The sequence below is a fragment of the Octopus sinensis genome, linkage group LG4 (genome assembly GCF_006345805.1).
Source record: "Octopus sinensis linkage group LG4, ASM634580v1, whole genome shotgun sequence".
NCBI classification, from domain to species: Eukaryota; Metazoa; Mollusca; class Cephalopoda; order Octopoda; family Octopodidae; genus Octopus; species Octopus sinensis.
The window spans coordinates 100,249,824-100,272,308 of record NC_043000.1 but is presented as its reverse complement, the minus strand read 5'-3'; the positions used below and the strand labels follow the sequence as shown (position 1 = coordinate 100,272,308).

General features: G+C 34.9%; 1 protein-coding gene and 1 long non-coding RNA gene across 10 annotated transcripts in view; one reads left to right on the top strand and one right to left on the bottom strand.

Moving 5' to 3' along the window:
* Positions 1-10,245, top strand: part of LOC115210200 (mucin-5AC) — a 54,765-nt gene extending 44,520 nt beyond the window's left edge. For 6 of the 9 annotated variants that reach the window (XM_029778668.2, XM_036502271.1, XM_036502270.1 and 3 more), the window contains one exon: positions 3,975-10,245. In XM_029778668.2, coding sequence (XP_029634528.1) covers positions 3,975-10,197 — 6,223 coding nt within the window. In that variant the 3' untranslated portion in view covers positions 10,198-10,245. The remainder of the gene's footprint in view (positions 1-3,974) is intronic. The other 3 variants (XM_036502266.1, XM_036502265.1, XM_036502269.1) reach the window with 3 other exon arrangements.
* Positions 10,246-10,254: 9 nt separating this feature from the next.
* LOC118763048 lies at positions 10,255-10,625 on the bottom strand. Its single transcript, XR_004998799.1, has 2 exons — positions 10,510-10,625; positions 10,255-10,472 (listed from the first exon to the last, which is right to left on the bottom strand). It is a non-coding gene; the product is annotated as an uncharacterized LOC118763048 (long non-coding RNA).
* Positions 10,626-22,485: the final 11,860 nt, after the last annotated feature.

The following is a 22,485-nucleotide window of genomic DNA, read 5'->3' as shown; positions in this document are numbered from 1 at the left end:
AATGCAACACCCAGTCCAGTAACTGAAACCATGATCTCGCCATTGTGAGTGCAACACCCTTACTACTGGGCCACAAAGTTATATGTAATGTCCTATACACATACATTTTTTTAAATGGTTAATTATACTTAAGAAATTATAGGGGAACATTTTTGTCGATATCGAATTTTTCTGAACTTCAGTGTGCTAGATGTCAAATGATCACCTCTGATATTCATTTATTAATAAAATAAATTTTGTTTTTCATCCTACTCCAAAAACAATGGCAATTTTCAAATCTTCAAATCATTCTGATTCCAAATATATATGTATACTTCCTTTAATTAAGCTACAGTCACAGAAAAATTTATGACATTTTGAAAAATGCCATGTCAACACTTGACCTGAAAATAACATCACTTGTAATTTTACAACTGTTTGGTTGGATTTAGCTGAAAAACTTGTTTATCATGTTTTAGTTTATTTTCTTCTCCTAAATCTATCCCTTATGCCAGATTTCAACAAATTTGAAAACGTAATTGTGTTTAGCCATTGAGTGATTCTTGGCATCACAGTGATGCTGCTTCTTTATCTCTCTTTTTTTTTTTTCTATTTTTACTAATATGTCTATTACCTTCATCATCATCATCATCATTTAACGTTCGTTTTCCGCGCTAGCACGGGTTGGATGGTTCGACCGGGGTCTGGGGAGCCAGGGGCTGCTCCAGGCTCCAGTCTGATCTGGCAGTGTTTCTACAGCTGGATGCCATTCCTAACGCCAACCACTCCGCGAGTGTAGTGGGTGCTTTTTACGTGCCACCTGCACAGGTGCCAGAGGGATCTGGCATCGTATATATATGTATATATATATATATATATATATATATGTATGTGTGTGTTCGTGTGTCTGTGTTTGTCCCCCCAGCATCGTCCGACAACCGACGCCGGCGTGTTCACGTCCCCGTCACTTAGCGGTTTCTGTGTGGATATTTTCATTTTGTAATTTCACTTAGAATATGGTAAACGTCACAGAGAGCTGTGTTCTACACAGTTTTTTTTATGTCACTGGGGACTTACACTTATTTCAGACTCAAGCTTCTATCCTTTGCCATTCTAAGTTTTCAAACTTTGTTATATATCTCTCTCTATATAAACGGCAGTTTGTCTGTGCGTGTTTCTGTGTGTCTGTTTGCTTGTACCCTCACCCTGACCACGGCTTTCAACCGATTCTGATGAAACTTGACACACACATAGCCCAATGTCATAATTCAAAACTAACACAGCGAAAATTTTGAAAAGTTCCCCCAGTTCTGAAAAAAATCGATAAATTCGACATGGGGTCGAGAGTCAGGAATACGAACCACAAACTGTCTAGGGGACGCAACTCCACCTTTTTTAAATCTCAAAAAAAAAATTTACCATCATTTTTTTCCTGTTTTTTGGCTATAACTCTCTAAAAATGCTTTATAGTTATTTCCTTACAAACCTGAGCAACGCCGGGCGATACTGCTAGTATATATATATAATCTTATTCTTTAACAAAAATAGTATCATGTTGGTGGCAGGTAAAAAGCACTGTTCTAGCATGATCATGGTTGTGGCTGATGCTGGCACTTGTGCCATTGGCACATAAAAGGCACCCACTGCACTCTTGGAGGAAGGGTATCCAGCCATAGAAACCTTGCCAAATCAGATTGGAATTTGGTGCAGTTCCCCAGCTTCAGTCAAACCGTCCAACCTATGCCAGCAGGGAAAGTGGATGTTAAGCGATGATGATAATATATATATATATATATATATATATATATATGACAAGGAGAAAAATTTTGATATTTACTAACTTTTAAGTTATGCTTCTATAAACCTGTATGTGTCTGTGAGGAGAGATAATATATGAAATATCAGTCCTCAGTGGTAATAATCTTCATTGTAGGTTGCTTGGTCATGCTAATAATATATATGGAATTAACATGTTATCTGTGTAATTGATTGTGAAACATTATTGTTATTGATAATATCTTTATTACATATTTATTGCAAATATACAAATAAGAAATTTGTTTTTGAAAAATTCGTATGTTTCATTATTTTGAGTAAGCACAATGAAATTTGAAAATTATAATTATTTGACCAATGTAACATTACTAGTCATAGCAAACTTCACCAATTACATCCTTGAGATTTAGCATGTACATTATGTATCTATTCATTTATGTGTGTGCATATGCCTTTATCTATGAGGGAATATGTGTTTATGCATGCGTCTCTGATATAATTGTACTGTCATTTATGAATTTCATGTTTGTATTTGGGTTTTATTCCTATGTTAGAAATCATTATTGTGAAAAGTGAAAATTAATCTTTTTTCCCATGTATTCAATTTTAGTATTTTTGAAAGTGAAGATTATGTGGATCAAATGCCACAAAAATATAAAAGTCATTCATTTTAAAGCTATAATAAATATATAAAATTGACTATATCTTGGTTTTTAGAATAGGTACACCATGTCCCTACATTTTCCTTATGAAATTTACAAGTAAGCTTTCTTAGAATCATATATTATGATTTGATGTAAAATACTTTGAAAATAAACCATAAAAATTCCATAACACATGCTTTGATTTTAATAGCAGACTTTACAGTACTCTTTTATATGAGAGAGTGCATAACTTCACCTTAAAATAAATAAAAATAAGAGCATTGTGAGTCGGGCAGTTTAAAGTGTTATAGGACTGACAAATACATATTGTTAGGTGGATTCTTATCATATGCTATTTTGAGCATTAAAGTATTCAGTCTAGTTCAGTTCAATTCTCCAAGTGAATAAATTTTGAAGAAGTTGGGAGCAGAGTGGCCAGTCTCTGTCAGAAATGGAAACAGAAATTTGGGCCTAAAAGATTATGTAGTGATGGCTAACATCTACTTATGTTCCTGGAAACATCTGACTGAATTGAAGCATGTGTCTTTTCATTTCTTCTAGAAAGAGTAAGTTTAACTGATCAGGAATCCTATTATCAGCATTTATTCCATTGGATCTTGGGATTCCAAAGCTGATAATGCATGAAGGTTGCAACATTTACAGAAATGCCTGAGTGGCAACTGTGCCTAGACGTGGTCATTGAAAGATATGCTTTTTCCATATCTTTTTTTGGGGGCCAAACTGTATTCTTGGGTTAAGTGCAAACTGAGGCTTGACATTTGGCATCAGGAGTATTGTCAGGTGTTCACTGGACTGAGGTAAGCTGCCAGTAACTAAACATGTCCAAGATGCATGTAGAGTGGGAAAAACCCTCTAGTGCAACACTCAGTTAGTGTCTCACTGTTTTTGAGTTGTGATATGTCAAACAACTGATATCATTCGTTGGACAGATTCAGCTATTAGCTCAGTCTACTGTGAAAATCAATCCAATGTCATCTTGTGGCAGAGAAGAGCCAGTTGTCTTCTTCTACCTGATAAGATTGTCTAGAGGACATGCTTAAAAGGTTTGTAAGCAGTTTTTCCTTTCAGATCAAGCTCCCTACAACTATTTGAAAAAGAAAGTGAGGGTAGCAAGTCAAGTGTTACCCTCTAGTAAATTGTTTGAAAGGTGTGTAAGAGTACCTGAATTATTGTGACTAAATGGATTTACAACTTAATTATATGGCTGTAGGTTGGAAAAGATACTTGCCTTTATGTCAGGGTAATTCAAATTTGTTTGAGTATCCCCAATCAGATTGACTCCAATTTTGCCATTTTGAGTATATTTGTTATTTTGTTCTTTATTATTTATTAATGTCACTTTATTGTTGTTCTCAACTTTTTACCTGATGTAAATCCCTGAAGTTTTTACATTTTGTTCTTGTTCTGTCTTCAACATCCTCACTCCATGTACCCATATACAAAATCATTATTGTTATTACGCACTAAAAATCTTTCTCCTAAATATCTGCTGTTTCATCCTTAATAAACAATTACATCATCATTACCATTAATGGCAATTATCTTTATTTTCAGGAAACTTGAAATGAAGGCTAAAAATAAAAACAGTAAGAAATTAAAAGAAGAAACAGATGCAACTGACTTTGACTCTGATGATGATAAATCTCTTCGGTTGTGCACCAAAAATGTCAATGGTCAGATGTATCTGGTTATGGCACCCGAAAATGAAACCTCTTCTTTATCTGATGTGGAGACTGATACTGGAAACTCATCTGATGCTGTTGGTGAAGATGATTCTGAAATAAGCGTAGTTCTGTTGAATGATGCTAAGTCTAATGAAAATACTGTTATTGAGGATGAATTTATGGATCAAACCTTAACTGTACCTGGTTCACCTATTTCCACCTCAGATCCAGTCATTTTGCCAATAATTTCTCCCTCAGTTTTAACAAATCCATCAATTAATAGCAACCTTACATCACTGCTTCCCCCAGATTTGACAGCAAATATGTCAGTCAGTAGGGACGCTTCTTTAAATGCAGCAGTTTCTCTTCCTACAGACTCAGCTCCTGTGCTCATTACAAATATAAAGAAGGAACCTGGGATTGAACCTATTTCTGCTTTAGCTCCGTCATTAGTCACAAAAAGTGAGCCTATTATTCTGATGCCTCAAGCAGTGGATACAAGCGCTGGCAGTCCTGCTATCAAATCTGAATTTGTAAACAGTGAAAACCAGCTGAAGGTAAACCCACAATTACATACTGATGGTTCTGTGGATTCATCTGGCACTTGTGAAATCAGTGTACCCATTTCATTACCTGTTAATCATAAATTTACTGTTGATAATAAGACAACAAATTCTGCTGTCTTACCAAAGAACATAATAGTCAGATCTTCTCAACCATTATCTCAGACCAATCTGAAAAATATTCTTTATTCATTCAATGCTATTTTAAAAGCTACTCCAAGTTCAAAAGAATCAAGTGGAAATGTTCCACCTAAGGGGACAAATTCAGTTCTATTAAATGGAACCAATACTGTTTACTCAGCTTTAGAGCCTAATATGTCAAGCTGCATTTCAAATTCAACTCTCAATGTGCTCCCACCGAAATCTATTTCAGGTGCAACTTCAACATTAGCAAACACAATATTAAAAACTGAAAATCAGCCTAAAATTTCCCCACTTCCTGCAACTAATTTGCCAAAGAAGGTATTTGTTGTCCCTGTGTCATTACCTTCAAATAATTCTCAAGTTGTACACCTTACTATGGTTTCTAATTCTCAGACTACTCCAGTACCATCTCCTGTAACTTCTTTTAAGTATATGCCCAGTGCATCTACAGTAGGTCCCATTCTGAAGAATTCACAAAACACTACTATAATAGGTAAGCCAACTTTTGCAATAGCTAATCAAGTGGCTACTACGACACCAACATCTTCATCAGCTTTTCCTCTTCAAACAAATCCTTTAGGAAATGTTCTGAATAACACTTCTCAAATGCCTTCACAGATGACTCCTTGTGTCCTTGTATCAACATTGGTAGATCAAGCTTCACCTGCTGTGACCAGTGATGACAAGACAATTGTACATAATGGTTATGTGTCTTCTAATGTTTTTCAGGTTGTTAAAAGCAGTAATTCTTCAATCTCTGCTAATGTTCCTACTGAAGGTATCAACTCAAAAGAAACTTTTATAAAATCTTCAGAATTGATTCTGCCAAATGGTGTTACAGCCACACCAAAAACACCTACAACGAATATTGCTATTCTTGAAGACTTAAACTCTCATAAAACAATTCATGCTATCACCAAAACAACATCAAGTTACAATCTCGACAAAAGTATTTGCACTATTCCAAAAATCGGTTCTACAGCTGATAGCTCTTGTTTGACTAAAACTCAGCAAATGCCTGGAACAGGCACCTACACTTCAGTTGTAGGTAACAAAACTTCTTGGTTAATTCTACCTGCAAGCACTTCAGATGCCAAGAACTCTCCTGCAGGGAAGACTACTACAATTGAACCAAATGTTCAGGCGGTCGTTTCTTCTGCTTCCCCTTCAACAACTACCATCATCAATACTACAAAAAACTTACAGGATTCATTCCCTAAATCAGAAGAAATTATAAAGAATTCTTCATCAACAAATTTTGTCCCCCAAATAAGATATGCTATCAACGTAGCAAAATCCCAAAAACTTTTCCCAAGACCACTTGCTCCCAAAACAGAAATATCTACAGTGATTTCACCAACTATTATTAATCCTCTGAGTCATAATCTACCATCAACATCTTTAAACTTGTCATCTTCACAAAATACTAGTAATTTTTTGGTATCAACTTCTAATTCTAGTAAAGCCAAACAGACTTCTTCATTATCAGTTTCTCCTCCAAATTCTACAACTAGTGTTTCATATTCCTCTAACTTTAACAAACCAATGGTTTTTATTGGTCCTATAAATCCTGATGATTTGCTTAATCTGGCCAAACATATCCCATCTGCAGCTCAGTCTGTTTTCCAGACTTCTCCTAAAACATCTGAAAGTGTGAAGATCATTCACCCCAGTGATATCTATAAAGCCAAAGGTATTACCAACTTACCTAAAGTATCACCATCCTCATCGCAAAACATTATCTTAGTTCCACCAGAGTCTCTTCCTGAACAAGTCAGCTTTGCCTCTTCAGTAACAGGCAAAATGAAAAGCAAAATCAGTAACCCTCTTATACTGTCTACATCTACACATCAGCCAAAAAATGCTAATGCAGCCAAAGGAATTTCCTTATTAAATACTAACGCTGGTACACAGTCAGCACCAACATTTTTACAAGCCTCCAACTGTAATAACAATGCAAGGTTTGTGACTAAAACTGTACACAACAATATCCCTGTCATGTTTTCTCCATCCTCAACATCATCATCTGAGCCTCTAAAGCTTAATGTAACTACTCCAGTAGGATCTAATCCAGTTTATTCACAATCTCAATTAAAGCCGAGTCCAGCTATAGTATCTACAGTAACCTCTGCTATTTCTAAACAACAACCACAACAGCAGCAGCAGGTGACATCTGCTAATATTAGTCCAGTGATCAAGGTTAAACAAGAATTACCAGATGATACAGTCAGCAATGTTGCTCCAGTTGTTTCTCTGGTAACCAGTCAGGAAAATATAACTGCTAATTCTCTTGTAAAACTAACTTCTTTTTCTAACAGTCAAGTTAATCTGAAACTGGGGAAAGTTTCCAGCACTTCTGATACCATGGTTAAACCTGTATCTACACGTGTAGTTAATTATGTTACAAGCCCTAAGTCTGCTCTGCCTCAGTTTGTTAAGCTGACAAAAATTGTTGACAATGTCAGGAAGAAACTTCAATCTCCAACATTGGTAAGCCAACCCAATCAGTCAGAAAAGTTACTTTTTAAAGTGCAGCAACCAGAAACTCAAGTAATGCAAGTTGTTGATTCCTCACAGCAGTCCAATCTTCCCAAATCTGCAGCTCCTGATACATGCGATAACTCCAAAAATGTTAATAGTACTACTAGTTTGACTTCTAATTTTCTTATCACTTCCACTTCATCTTTGATCCTGCCCAGTCATCTAACCAATATCAAAACCTCAACTGTTTCTTCAAATAACTCTTCTACAAAACCAGAATCTGTAGTAATTTCAGACAGCCAATCAGATCTGGGGAATTTAAAATCCATCTGTCAGAAAGAGGATGAAAATCCTATGACACTGAAAATTGATTCCATATTTTCTCTGCGGGATAACTCTAATTTTACTATAAATACTCCTAAAGATGATTGGAAAATTAAATCTGAGGAAGAAATGACTAATGATTTTTTAAAACCAATGGTTTCTTCATTAACCGACATAAAACCAGTGGTTTCATCATTAGCCGACATAAAACCAGTGGTTTCATCATTAGCTGACATAAAACCAATGGTTTCATCATTAGCTGACATAAAACCAATGGTTTCATCATTAGCTGACATAAAACCAGTGGTTACTTCGTGGGCAATCTCAAAACCAGTGATTTCTCCAAGTACCACTTCTAAAATAGTTGTTTCTCCATTACCCACCCCAAAACCGAAAGTTAACTCCTTTATCCCCTCTAAATCAATAGTTTCTTCAACAACCACCATAAAACCAAATGTAACCTCCGTGACCACTTCAAAACCAGTAGTGCTTTCATCCTTGACCACTTCAAAACCAATGGTCATCTCATTGAACACTTCAAAGCCAGTAGTTTCTTCATTTAACACCACTACACCAGTGGTTACTACACTAACAAACTTACAACCATTGGCTTCTGTATTTCCAAGACCTCAATCAATGGTTTCCCTAATTCCAAATTCTTCCCAGCCTATAGTTTCATTACTTCCAACCCCTCAGCCTACACTTGCTTCATTGAGAAACCCAAAACGTAGAATTTCTTCAGTAACATCTTCAGTATCCCCAATATTTCTTTCTTCAAATTTGCAACCTACCAACTCTGCTCAGCCACTGAATGATGTAAATTCCACTTTGAAACCCAATGACATAAACTCTTCTCAGACAGCTTTTGGAGAAATTTCCACTCAGACGGATTTTGTAGAAAATTCCACTCAGATAAATTATGGAGAAAATTCTTGTCAGACAGATTGTGAAGTGAGTTCCAATCAGACAGATTATGGAGAAAATTCCAGTCAGACAGATTTTGAAGCAGGTTCCAGTCAGAAAGAATTAGGAGTAAATTCCTGTCAAACGGATAATGGAGCAAACTCAAAGCAGGCAGTATATAAAGTAAATTTAATTCGGCCAGCTCAAGAAGTAAATTTAATTCGGCCAGCTCAAGAAGTAAATTTAATTCGGCCAGCTCAAGAAGTAAATTTAATTCGGCCAGCTCAAGAAGTAAATTCTACTAAATCAGCAGTTGAAGTAAATTCCACTTTACCACATTATGTAATTACCGCTAAACCGTCAATTAAACTAAATAACACTCTGCCACCTTATAAAATAATTGTTACTAAGCCAAATGTATTAAATTCTGCTCAGCAGTCATGTAAAATAATTTCCTCTGAACCAGCAACTGAAGTAAATTCATTTCACTCAGGTCATGGAATAAATTCCACACAGACAGCAAATGGAGCAAATTCAAAGTCTCTAGGGATTAGCAACGAAGAAAAATTACCACAAGAGGCATCAAAACCTAAGCTTAAGTTCAAAATGTATCAGTTTGACAAGCCTGTAACTTCTAAACCACCAGTATCAAATAGTTATAGGCAGTACAGCTACTTAAATCCTAAGCCAATAAAGCCAAAAACACTTATTGAAAATCCAAACGTGTTAAAACTTGTCAAGATGCATAGTGCTTTTAGCAAACTGCAAAGAGAAAACAAACAACTAGAAATGAAAATTAATTCCAAGAAGAAAACAAGAATCAAAATTGATAAATATACCCTTTCAAAATTTCCCCTCAAACAGTGTTTTGTAATGATGCCCAGAATGTACTTGCCTGATGGTAAAAAATCTGCTAATGTTAAGAAGTTGGGAGAGAAGACCCTAAAATCTATTAAATGTCGTGCTACTTGCAAAAATGTTACTCAGATGCTTAGGACGAATAACATATTAGCTGCACAAACAGCTAGCAAAATAGGTATCAGGTACTTAAATACTTCTGCAAATACAAATGATGCGCGCATAAACAATTCAAAGCAAAATGCAGCAGAAAATGCCAAGTCTTTCAGACTAATTTCCAATTCAATGAATCCACTAATACTTCCCAAGACAAATGCTCCTCTTCCAGGACAGCGACTTCTAGTGATGCAGCTAAATGGCAAAAGTGTTCTGTTTCCTGTTGTGAATAAAGTGCAAAATCAACAGACTCCTATTCTAAACAAAGGTCACATACTGCAAGCATCAATTCCAAGCACTCTGAATCCTGTTAATAAAAGTACAGCTATTAGAACTTCTATATCTGACAGGTCCCTGTTATTTAATACCCAATTTGTAAACATTGCTCCAAATGTAGTCAGTAATGACCCTCGTTGCAACACCTTAACAAATTCCACCAGTTTATTGAATGTCAGTAAAACTGATTCAGCACAATCAGTAAAACCTTCTAACTCATCTTTAGATAATGCAGAGGAGGATGATGATGTCAACAGCTGCCTACAACTTGCATGTGGTATTATTGAGACTAACACATTAAAACGTAAAGCATCTGATTACAGACGTGAGTCACGTAAAATGAAAGATTCATTTCAGATGAGAAGCAAAAAAAGTAAGAATTACATTTCTTCCATGTTGAATATATGAAGCATAATCATCATATATTCATTGCAGAATTAAAATGGCCTGAAATTTAATTTTTTAAAAGTTTCATTTTAGGTGGAACATGTATAACTTTTTTATGGAAACTGTAATGAAAAAAAAATCCATGGTATGATTGGTGCCATTTCCAACATTAATCATTACGCCCATCGTGAAATAAGAGAACCATTGTATAGTCTCTTGGCCTGCTAGACATAGTCAATTCTCACTCAAATTACAATCCACCGTCTTAATATAAAGGATACATTGCACAGTGTAATCTCAAGTGTGTGTGTGTGTGTGAATATACATACATACATATATATATATATATATATATAAATTAACTGCCAATGCACAGTCACTGCTGCAATGCTTTATGATCATAAAATCAACTTTATCCGGGCTGGGCTGGCATGGGGGTACTAAACAACCAGTGAAGAGAAAAGTTCGTTGGATTCAATCTCAAGCAACCATCATTCATAAATGTATATTTTCATAAATCTATCCTTCATGTGTTGCTGTTGGGAAATACGTATTTATTTTACAGTTTGGGTTAGTTGCTAAAACTGTGAGAAATTGCTCTGGCTTTACTAACACTCCCAAGCTGAAAGCCCTTACATCCTTCACATAAAGCTGAAGCACTAAATTTAGTGAAGTGAAATGAAAGTGGGGAGTGTAAACAAACTTACATTTCTGATAATAAAAGAAAATTGTCATTTGTTGGATTTCTAAAATTCTGTTTGTTTTTTTATAATTTTTTTCATAAACTGCTCTGGAGTAGGCAGTGTTCAGAGTCAATATAGGTCATGTATCTTGGAAAGAGGATATTGATGTAGCTGATGTCCAGAAATATGGGAGAGCATGGCATTCTTTTCTTGCTTGATACAATAAAAACCCAAAAGATATTGGATTCATCAAGCCCACCTTCATCTTGTTGACAATCAAAGCCGTCAAGGTTTAGAGTTTTCAAAATCCAATACAGGATTTTACAAGAAAAAATATATTTACAAATATTGAATTTAATATCAATACTAAGTTATATTTTCTATAATTGTCATCTACCATTTATATAAGGAAGATTCTGATGAAAATCAGTATAACTCATGGCTAGTAGAAAAAGTAAAAATTCGAACTCATCTTCATTTTCGCATCCTGTTTCTATACCAGTATGGGTTGAGTGGGTCTTTATTCAAAGTTATTCCTCTTGTAGATGGATGTCTCACTTGTATGTTCCATTCTGGGAATTGTTTCTATGACTGGTTGCTCTTCCGAACCCCAACCACTTTAGTGGCACTAGCATTATACATTTTCAGATATATCATTGTCATAGTTAAACGTTCACCTTTTGCACTGGCATAGACAGAACGATTCAACTTGCTGCAATGAATCCAAAAATTGCATTTAATTCCAATATCTGCTGTGGCCGGGTTTTCTGCCGCGTACCCTTCCTAGTGCCAACCACTTTAAGAGTGTACTTTGTGCTACCAGTCGTAATGAGGTTGCCAATAACTCACAAGATAAGAAAGAAAAACCCCATGACTGAGTGAGAGGAAGCAAATTAAAATAATCTTGAAACAAATTAAATCTTTTCTCTTATTAAATAATGTCATCAAACCATAATTTTTACTGGCAGCACTTGAACAAGTATCAAAACAGCTTTCATGAGTTTATGAAAATATTATGGTGTGGAAATATCAAATGTAGCTCAAAAGGTATTTTTACGTACTACCTGCACGGGTGCCCGTCCGGCGGTACTGGCAACGATCACGCTCGAATGGTGCTTTTCACGTGTCACCGGCACGGGAGCCAATCCGTGGCCCTGGCAACGATCACACTCGGATATGCTTTTAACGTTCTACTGGCGCGAGTGCCAATCAGGCGGTATTGTCATCGGCCACGTTAGCGATTTTGATTTGTTTACACTTTCCTCAATAGGTCTTTGCAAACAAAGTTCATTGTCCAATGAATGAGGGGTACTCATAAGTGGGCCGGTTCAACCCCACGTTCGGATGTGCTTAACACCTGTTGAGCGTGGTCGTTGCCAGAACCGCCTGACTAGCCCTCGTGCCTGTGGCACGTAAAAAGCATCCACTACACTCGGAGTGGGTGGTGTTAAGAAGGGCGTCCAGCAGCAGAAACTTTGCCAGATCAGATTGAGCCTGGTGCAGCCTCTGGCTCACCGGTCCTCAATCAAACCGTCCAACCCATGCCAGCATAGATAGCGGACGTTAAACGATGATGATGAGTTACCCTAGATGTAAATGTACTTGCTTCAATGAAATCAGTAATTCATCAGAGTGGCTAGTTTTTTGGGGGACATATTCAAACCATAAACAGATTGTCGACATTAACAGTCTTCAGTGTTATGTACATTATATTAACCATTCAACACGTTCATGATTTATCTTTCTGACTTAGCCATGGCTACCTCGACTGAGCAAATGCAATGCGTATCATCTACATGCAAAATTATATGCAGTTATGTCTTAGCACCATGTGAAGAAGCAGCAGTAGATCCCAAATTTTGTTCAGTGTAGATAGTATACAGATAGAAATTTCATTATTACTATAACTTTTATAATAAAATGTAAAATAATTTATAACTTACAATTTCACGAATTTGGAGGGAATGTACAGTTGATACCTCCACTGCAGTACTTGAATGCTACTTTTATTCGTCAAACCTAGGAAACTGAAAGTCACTAAGTGGAGGTTCGAATTCAAAACGTAAAAGATGTAACTTTAAATTTTTTCAAGTCGATATCTATATCGTGCTGTTTAACATTGCCATCAGTTCAGAATAAGTTTTCATATACACTCAAAGAATTAAGGGCAGTATTTGTAACTCTTAGCAAGACCTGTATTGTGAGTAGATGAGAAAAGGATTGGAAAACCATGATTCACAGGTTGCTGTAACCAAAGATCAGCATATCGAAAGTTATATTTAGATTGGAGACATGTTCAGCATGTCAGAGGGCTAAGTGCTGACGAAGCTTACCGTCCAGAGACAACTATAGTTCATTCGAGCAAGTTTCTACGTAGTTTCCATTTATCTAATTTCACTCGCAAGGGTTTATTGTCAACTCAGTCTATAGCGAAAGATACTTCGTCATGGACAAGGCCATGCTAGAAGATTGCCTTGTCTGTGATGGCTAAAATGAAAAAATTTAAGCAGTAGGATTGAACCCGAAATCACATGTTCGTGAAGCGAACTTCTTAATTACAAGGTCATAACTATAACCACAATTTCAACATAGTGTGGTTTCATCAGTTCCAATGCTGCATACATAGATTATCCATACATATATATTCAAATAGATTTTCACATAAAATGCTTATAAGTAATAAAACATTAAGAAACAACATTGAGTATATATAACTGTAACTTTTATTCAACAAGAATGTTTTTAAAAAATCATATAAGAATATTTTGTGATATATCAGAGCGCAAAGGTTCTATCTGCAGTGCCTGGCTGTGATTTATTTGTCTCAGTCTGTATAAAAATGTGAGGAAGAAAATTTCAATTTATTATTTTTTATTTTCAAATCACAATCTATTTACATGTTAACAGTTTAATAATAAAATTAATTCTAACATAGGAAAAGAGCTTCAATCTTTTGATAGTGAAGCGTATGATCGATTACATTACCCCTGTACCTGATTGGGGCTTTATTTTATGGACTTCTAGAAGGATGAAAGATAAACTCGATCTCGGCGGGATCTGAACTCCAAGCACAAAGCGATGTAATTAAATACCACAAGGCATTTTGTCCGTAGCTTTACCAGTTCTGTCGTTAACCGTTCTTCACCGATTATCCTTTTTCCTAATATGGCCACGAATTCAGAGTAGGGAATTAAGCGATTAAATAGACTCCTATACATGATTGGTACTTATTTTATCGAATCCCCTGATGTATGAAAGGCAAAGTTGACCTCGACTGGATTTGAACTCTGAATGTGAAGAGCCAGAATGAAACTGTCGATGTACTTTGTCCAACGCATTATTAATTCTGCTATCAACCACTCTTCGATTTATTAGTTGTTATAGTAGTAATAAAAAACAAAGATCTGGATGTCTCATAAGAATGAAAATCTTAAATAAGAATTAATTCATAATTCAATTTTTTAAAAAACCTGATTAAATTGCACATAATTGGACCTTTTTTCCTCTTTTACATTATTTATTTTTGTATTAGTTTCTGGGACATGTTGAAGATATTGCTTCAGAAGAAAAAAAACTTCAATGAAAATTTTGTTGCAACATAAGAAACCTATACTATTGGTATCATACATTGTATTAGTTGGTGATAGTCTATTTTACCTTAATGTGTGTGTATATAAGGGTTGTATAATTAAAAGTGTGCTGGAAAGCACAACTAGATAATTTGGGCTTCGTAATCAGTTCCACACTTCACTCCTATTCTGCGTACGAAGTGATATGATCAACCATATTGTGGGATAAGCTAAAGTTCGGGGTTCAAGTCAAGGTATTTAGTAACAAGAATCACAGAAAACATGGTTAGTTTTTTCAAAGTTCTATATTTAAGAGCGTTTCCATAAATCAAGTGGTTTTCATCTTCGTGTGAAAGCGCGCTTATATAATGCTTAAAGTACACCAATTACGTTTCCTGCTTCGTCTCTGTCTGTCTCTCTCTCTCTCTTTCTCCACTCTCTCTCTCTCTCTCTCTCTCTAGCTAAAAAGAGTATAGTGAACTCGACGTTTCGGACAGAGTTTCTTCAAGAAAAAGTTGAAAGAAGAAAAAATAATGAGTCAGCAGAGTTTTACATCCTCTAAATTATTTTTAAAAAATCATATATGTGTGTATATGAATGTTTGTGGATGTGTGTGTGTGTGCATAAAAATTTATTGAATATTTTTATTGTACATATTACTATGTCATTTTTCAACTAATAAAGTTTTTTTTTCAAAACCACTATTTTTAAAACGTAAATAAAATGGAATATCATAAGCTGTTCATTAAAATCTCTATATATTTCTTTACTACCCACAAGGGGCTAAACACAGAGAGGACAAACAAGGACAGACAAAGGGATTAAGTCGATTACATCGACCCCAGTGCGCAACTGGTACTTAATTTATCGACCCCGAAAGGATGAAAGGCAAAGTCGACCTCGGCGGAATTTGAACGCAGAACGTAACGGCAGACGAAATACGGCCACGCATTTCGCCCGGCGTGCTAACGTTTCTGCCAGCTCGCCGCCTTAAAATCTCTATAGAGTACTTTTACAACAATCACTTTGCAATCGATTTATTAATTAATATCACTTTCTGGTCTATTACACACACACACACGTACAAACGTATAAACTTTCTAACGGTAAGCTGGTATCTACTCTATCTTAATATCCGTAACATTTTAACAACTATTACAACAGTTTCATTGATTTATTATTAATTTTTACTTTCTAGTTTTTCAATACACATGCTTGCACACAATTTTTATGATGGGGAATAGTTATCTAGTCCATCTTATATTAGTATCTTTTGTTATATGTTATTATCTCCTGTCAATTCTTCTTATATTATTGATCACCGTCCACAATAAAAAAAAGGAAAATAGGCCTGAAATTTGGGGAGAGGGATTAGTCGATTACTTAATAATGATCACGAACTCTCCTGTCGTTTGACAGCGTACGAAGGTTCGGCAATTTCTTGTTAAACAACCACACATGGTTTGTTTATAGTGATCAAATGTTTGTGTTCACATAAGATCACTCCCTCCACCAAATCGACATTACCTGTACAGGTGCACGACGTACCGCAAGTGTGAAGGTAAACCAGCATCGCTTGAAACTGCAAGAATTCTTTGCAGGGTTCTTGAAACATGACTAGTAAACAAGTATCACCTTAGTCTGCTGGCTGAGGACAGCTGACACTTTCCATCATAACCAGCAAAATAAGCTATGAGAGTTTCATATAATAACAATAGTAATAGTAATAATTGTTTCAAATTTTGGCTTAAAGCCAGTAGTTGCAGGGGACTGGGTAAGTCGATGACATCGACCCTATTGCTCAACTGGTTCTTATTTTATCGATCTCCAAAGGATGAAAAACAAAGTTGACCCCGGCGGAATTTGAACTCAAAACATAAAGACGAAAGGTGTAAGATGAGGTGGGAGGGCATATTATAGGTTACGATTAGTATCATAGTAAGGGGGTGGAAATAGCTGTTTCTAGACACTCTTGGCGATTCTGCTAACCTACAGCTCTATATATGTTAAAGTTCTAATGGTAAATAATTGTGGTGTAAATAAGCTTTCACCCTGTGAAAAGAGGGTGGTAAAAGTCTGTGTGATAGAAAGGGAAGAAAAGAGAGACTGAAGACAGGCAATGATAGGGACAGATGTAGAGAGACTGTGAAAGAGACAGAGAGATCTAAACGAACGTTCCTAGCATCTACAAACTTCATCCTCATTCACATACACAACTCAACTGACACAACCGTGTGCGCAGATGACAATTAGCTGCATGTACGTGTGTGAGAGATTAGGGATTTGTGTATGTGCGTGCAAGCCATTGGCGTTCGCATATGTGGGAACTAAAAGAGGACTTTTTGGAAAAATATAATCTTCGAGATATAAATCAGTAAAATATTCTATCTGGGTTATTTCAGTCGTTTATCTAATTCGATTTATTTTGTCGTTTTGTTGTACGTATGTTGTGTTGTATGTATGTACAGATAGTTTACCTACACAAATGTGACACACATATCAACTTTGTTTTCTCATAACTTGCAGAAAAAATAGATACTGTTTAACGAAATTTTCTACAAATACGCTTCAGATAGTGTGATTACAAAAACATCAGAATTTAATATGAAAGAAAAAGAGAGAAAAAATTGTGAGTTCGCACACTTACATACAGACAAATATCATATCGAAAAAAAGTGTGATGCCTGTCTGTATGTGTACGGGCACAACAGTTTTACTTTGCACATTAAATTCCGATGTAATCGTAAGCTATACCACCTGAAAAGTATTGGTAGAAAATTTCATAACAAATTTCCATTTTTCCAGAAAGTTGTGAGGAAACAAACCTGACTTGTATGAATTCTCCGAAAATCCTCTCGCCGGCCTTAGAATAAATGTTTCGGAATAAATTTCGATATAAGAGTTATCTACACCCTTTGAAGCTTATTTGGAGAAATTTTCATCGAAAAGAAAAAAAAAACATTTTTCTGAACATTATGAGGATAAAAAGTCTAGTGGGGGACACAGTTGTTCGTTACACATCTGTGACCTCCTCAGCGACACTTTCCGTCCTCGTATGTGCTTTTGCTATGCTTATTCCATTCTGTTTTTCTGTGGTATATAAACATATATATATATATATATATATATATATATATATATATATATATATATATATATGTGTGTATATGTATGTGTGTGTGTGTGTATAATGAAGGAAAATAATTATTCAATACATCCAGGTGAATACCTCGGTAAGCATTTCATATAATAACACGGCTAATGTACAACTAAAGAATAGAACAATCTGTTTAGGTTATTTATGCCATATGACAGGTGCAAATTACATATCCGGTTAATAATTTGGTGTTTTAATCACAAAGTACCACTGTAGTCAAATAGAGAATGAAGAATTATATTCGTATGATATTTTATTTAGATGATTCAGTGAGATGTATCCGTTACACACTATGGTGTACATACTTGATCGATTAATCAACCATTCTATGGAGCAGTCACCTCACGAACCATTGAAACATTTAAAATACCATATTGATCTTTGATACTTGGTGGTTGTTTCTAAATAAACTCTGGATTATCTACGGAGTCAGCGTAGATAAATGTTTCTAATTTAGGTACAAGACCAGCAACTTTGCCTCTCATCTCTATGGAGTCGATCAAATGAAGAACTAGACATGCACTGGAGACTATGATATCGACAAATTATCTCTCTTCAAAAATGTTGTCTTCGTGTCTAAATCAGAAACCATTATTATTGTTGTTGTTGTTAATAATAAAATAATAATCCTTTCTACTATAGGTACAAGGCTTGAAATTTTTGGGGAAGGGACCAGTCGATTACATCGACTCAGGTGTGTAACTAGTACTTAATTTATCGATCCTGAAAGGATGAAAAGCAAAGTCGACTCCGGTGGCATTTACCGTTATGCTTTTCACCCGGCGTGCTAATGATTCTGCCAACTCGCTGCCTTCAATAATAATAATAATAATAATAATAATAATGATAATAATTCTATGCCCTAGGAGTCGGGAAGACATTCGGCAAGAAATTGTAACAAAATTGTAAGAATAATAACCAATAATGATAATAATAATAATAATAACAATAATAATAATTTTGCATATTAATAATTTGCATACCTATTGATCTATCGTGTCCATATGATTCCAGGACAGTGAAGAAAGCAGATAAAGATTTGAAAAGCTACAATTCCATAAAATGTTAGAATGCGAGGATTTAAAACATGAAATCTGTAAAAATTGTACTTAAGTGGTGGATGATGAAATAAACAAATGGATAAAGAAGATTGAAATAGAATATCCTATACAGCTTTTACAGAAGGTTTGCTTCTTAGGAACAGGAAAACCCACTAAAAGGGCTTTGAATACTTGAAATCTTATTGAAATCGTATGGATATCTAAAGTCATAGGGAGTAACCCGCTAATCACAAAAGTTCTACCATGAATAAGACCAATCTTGAGTCAAGACGGCGAGAATAATAATAATGATAATGATAACAATAATAATAATAATAATAATAATAATAATAATTTTAAAAGAATTGGTGTAACAAAGGTAAACAGTCAAGATGAAGAGCGCGATTCGATTGTAATAAGTATTTTATTGGCTGAACGATATTTCGACAGTATCGAATTGCGTTCTTCGTCTTGACTAATAATAATAATAATATAATAATAATAATAATAATATAATAATGATAATAATAATAATAATAATAATAAGGGTACTAGTCGATTACATCGACCCTAGTTTTTCACTGGTACTTAATTTAAAGATCCCGAAAGGATTAAAGGCAAAGTCGACCTCGGCGGAATTTAAACTCAGAACGTAAAAAAACAGATGAAATACCACTAAACATTTCGCTCGGCGCACTAACGATTCAGCCAGCTCGCCGCCTTAATAATAATAATAATAATAAAAATAATAATAATAATAATAATAATAATAATAATAATAATAATAATAACAACAACAACAACAAATTAGCAATGGATTTTTGTAGTGATTTGATACTGGAAGATGACTTAGCTTCTTGGAGTTCAGCATTTCTACTTTCTATCAAACCGAAAGGGCGTTGTTAACAATTTCTCATATATATATACAAACACACACGCACACGTACACACACACATACACACACACACACACACACACACACACACATATATATATATAGCGTGAGAGAGAGAAGAGAAATAAGGCCCACAACAAATAAATAAACTGAAAGAAATATAGTGTATATATTAAAGCCAACAAGATTTCCTTATAATCGATGACCTGATTGCAGGATTGGATTTAGATGTTCGGTTTTCTTCTTTCTTCGCTCTGTGTTCAAATTCTGTTGACATCACCTTTACCTTTCAGTAAAAGTGTGTGGGGAGGGTGACGGAATTAGTAGAGCATCAGATGAGACATCTTGTGGTTTTTGTTCCCCAGGATTTCTTGCATCCTGAGTGTTTCCGTAGAAGGCTTGATCTCTCATCCTTTTCTTTCTTTTTATTGGAGTTCATTTTCTTGCAAGTAATCAAGCCAGGTCTCTGGTTTGAAGATAACTGTCTTTCTACCTTCGATCAGTCTCTGAGTGTCTAAGGTCGTGAAAAAAAATGGTCATTGGGGCTGCTCTTCCCTCCCTGATTAAACAATAAAAAAAACACATTAAATAATATAAACACATACTAAGGGCACCAGAGGAAAGGCAGCACCACAGAACTGTTTTCATTGTCAGGTTTACCAAAGTGCAAATGGAAGAGAATAACTTTTTTCCGTCAATTTAATGATTAAAACATCGAAAATTGAAAAAAACGTTGCATTTTTTTCATGTTGCCTTCATTATAAGTAAATAATTTACCCATATCACTACCATTTAGGGTAAAATAGATACAATTAAAAACAAGTTATATTTCATGATATTGTTTGTTTCTTTGCAAAATTTACCACTCGTGAAAGAGAGGACATTTTAAATTTGGTCGTAAAATGACGACCACCAAAACTGGAGGCTCAATATATTTTTTAAGATCCAACAACTGTAATAAGAACTTCCAATTCATGGAGGCAACAAAAAGATTTAACAACACATATATTCGTACATAACTGTACTTTATCAGCATTTCCCATTCTTTTCACTCATTTTTTTTTTTTGCTTTATATATATATGTAAGGTATTCTATACCTTTTTCAGTCCGTCATAGCTTACCAGCATTTCAAAGACGTTTAAATTGAATAATATAAATAAATAAATAGATAATAAATAAATAATATTGTTATGAGGTTTGGCCAGAAGGATGGCCCGGAAGAAAACTAAATTTAAAAATCTATTCTTTAACATTGGACACTTATATTTTAATGTTTTGTCGGTTAAATGTGGAAGAACTGAGAACGTGCCATATTAGGCTGAGCTTAGGGATTCAGTTGGTTATACACCAGTCTAGTCAACATTGTCATGTGGGCGTTATGTAAGGTCCAGTGAGTTGGAAGGTTGTCAGAATTAAGATGCTATTTCATTAATAAATCTGAAACATAGATAAACCGATATGCCTTGAGGAGAGGTAAGTAGAGATGTTTGAGTTGAGCCCATCTGTCAATAACTGAGGATACACTGCTCCAAAATACAAGAACACGTCTTACTTTATAGCATGAAGGCATATCTTGTCCAGATTTTATACGCACACTGAGAATAACACGAACAGTTAGATGCATACGCATACATGCCATATCCTTCCGGCACACTTTTCTTTCCTTTCAATAAGTGCTCTGTTGGAACACAAACCGTATTTTACGAATTTTAATGTATGTATGTATGTATGTATGTATGTATGTATGTATGTATGTATGTATGTATGTATGTATGTTCTATATTCCTTTACTTCTTTCAGTCATTTGACTGTGGCTATGCTGGAGCACCGCTATGAATATATATATGTTATGGTATATTCCGTTAGGAACGTGGCAGAGTACCGTATAGAGCTCGTCCACTCTCAGAATTATCCAATACTATACGGTAGCATTATTATATACTTACGGGGTTATGTTTGGGTATTCGTCGCGTGTGAATATAAAATTGGAAAAAAAACTGGGTGGAAACAATTGTAGTGATTAAAACATAACTGTCGAACCCTATTCCCTATTGACTCCAATTTCTTTAATTGTATATATAGACACGTATAAATAAAGTAGGTTTAGTGTCATTTGACATCTTTTAACATGTGGCCCTACCATGTAGTTGCCCTTATAATTATTATTAAAAAATTATATACTCTGTATTAATTTATGCCTAAAAGGGGTACTTTTTGGTTATCTTTACCCCCATTAAAAAGCGGGCTGACATCTGTCAGTCCGCAAAATGAATTTTGTTTATATAAAAATTGTTTAACCCTCAATAAAGCAAAAAAAAAAAAAAAAAAGAAATGAAAAATTAATAAACATGAAAACTGAAAAAATTAAACATCTTGAATCTGATATCATTTTTATAACAAATCATACCATGCCTATTGAGGAGGCCAGAATAAAAAGAATCTAACTCTTTTAATCCAACCTCTTGTCGCCACATTAACTCGACTTTCTAGTGGGGAGATAACCCAATTTTTTAATGGCAATTTTTTAATGGGGGGTGAGATAACCAAAAAGTTATATAGATTTTATCCTTGATTATTGTAATAATTATGAATTTACTTAAATCAATTTATTCACTGCTGAAGTATTTTGGTTACTCATACGTGGCTGAGATGAGCGATCTAGATTTAAACAATGTATATAAGTGTGAACATTTGTAAATGCACTGGGAATACGTTTGTGTTCGTATGGTATGCTTAAATGTTTATAATTATGTACATTCAGTTACGCCATACTGATGACGGTAAAGGAAGGTATACCTCTGAACTAGAAATCAATTGATCTATGGCTAAATGTTAAAAAAAAATCTTTTTCGCTCATTTCCCTCACTTCAAGCGCGTGTCTAAGTGATAAATAAAGTAGTTTTAGAGTAATTTGACATCTTCTTCTAGCATGTGGCTCTACCATGTAGTTGCTCTTATCATAA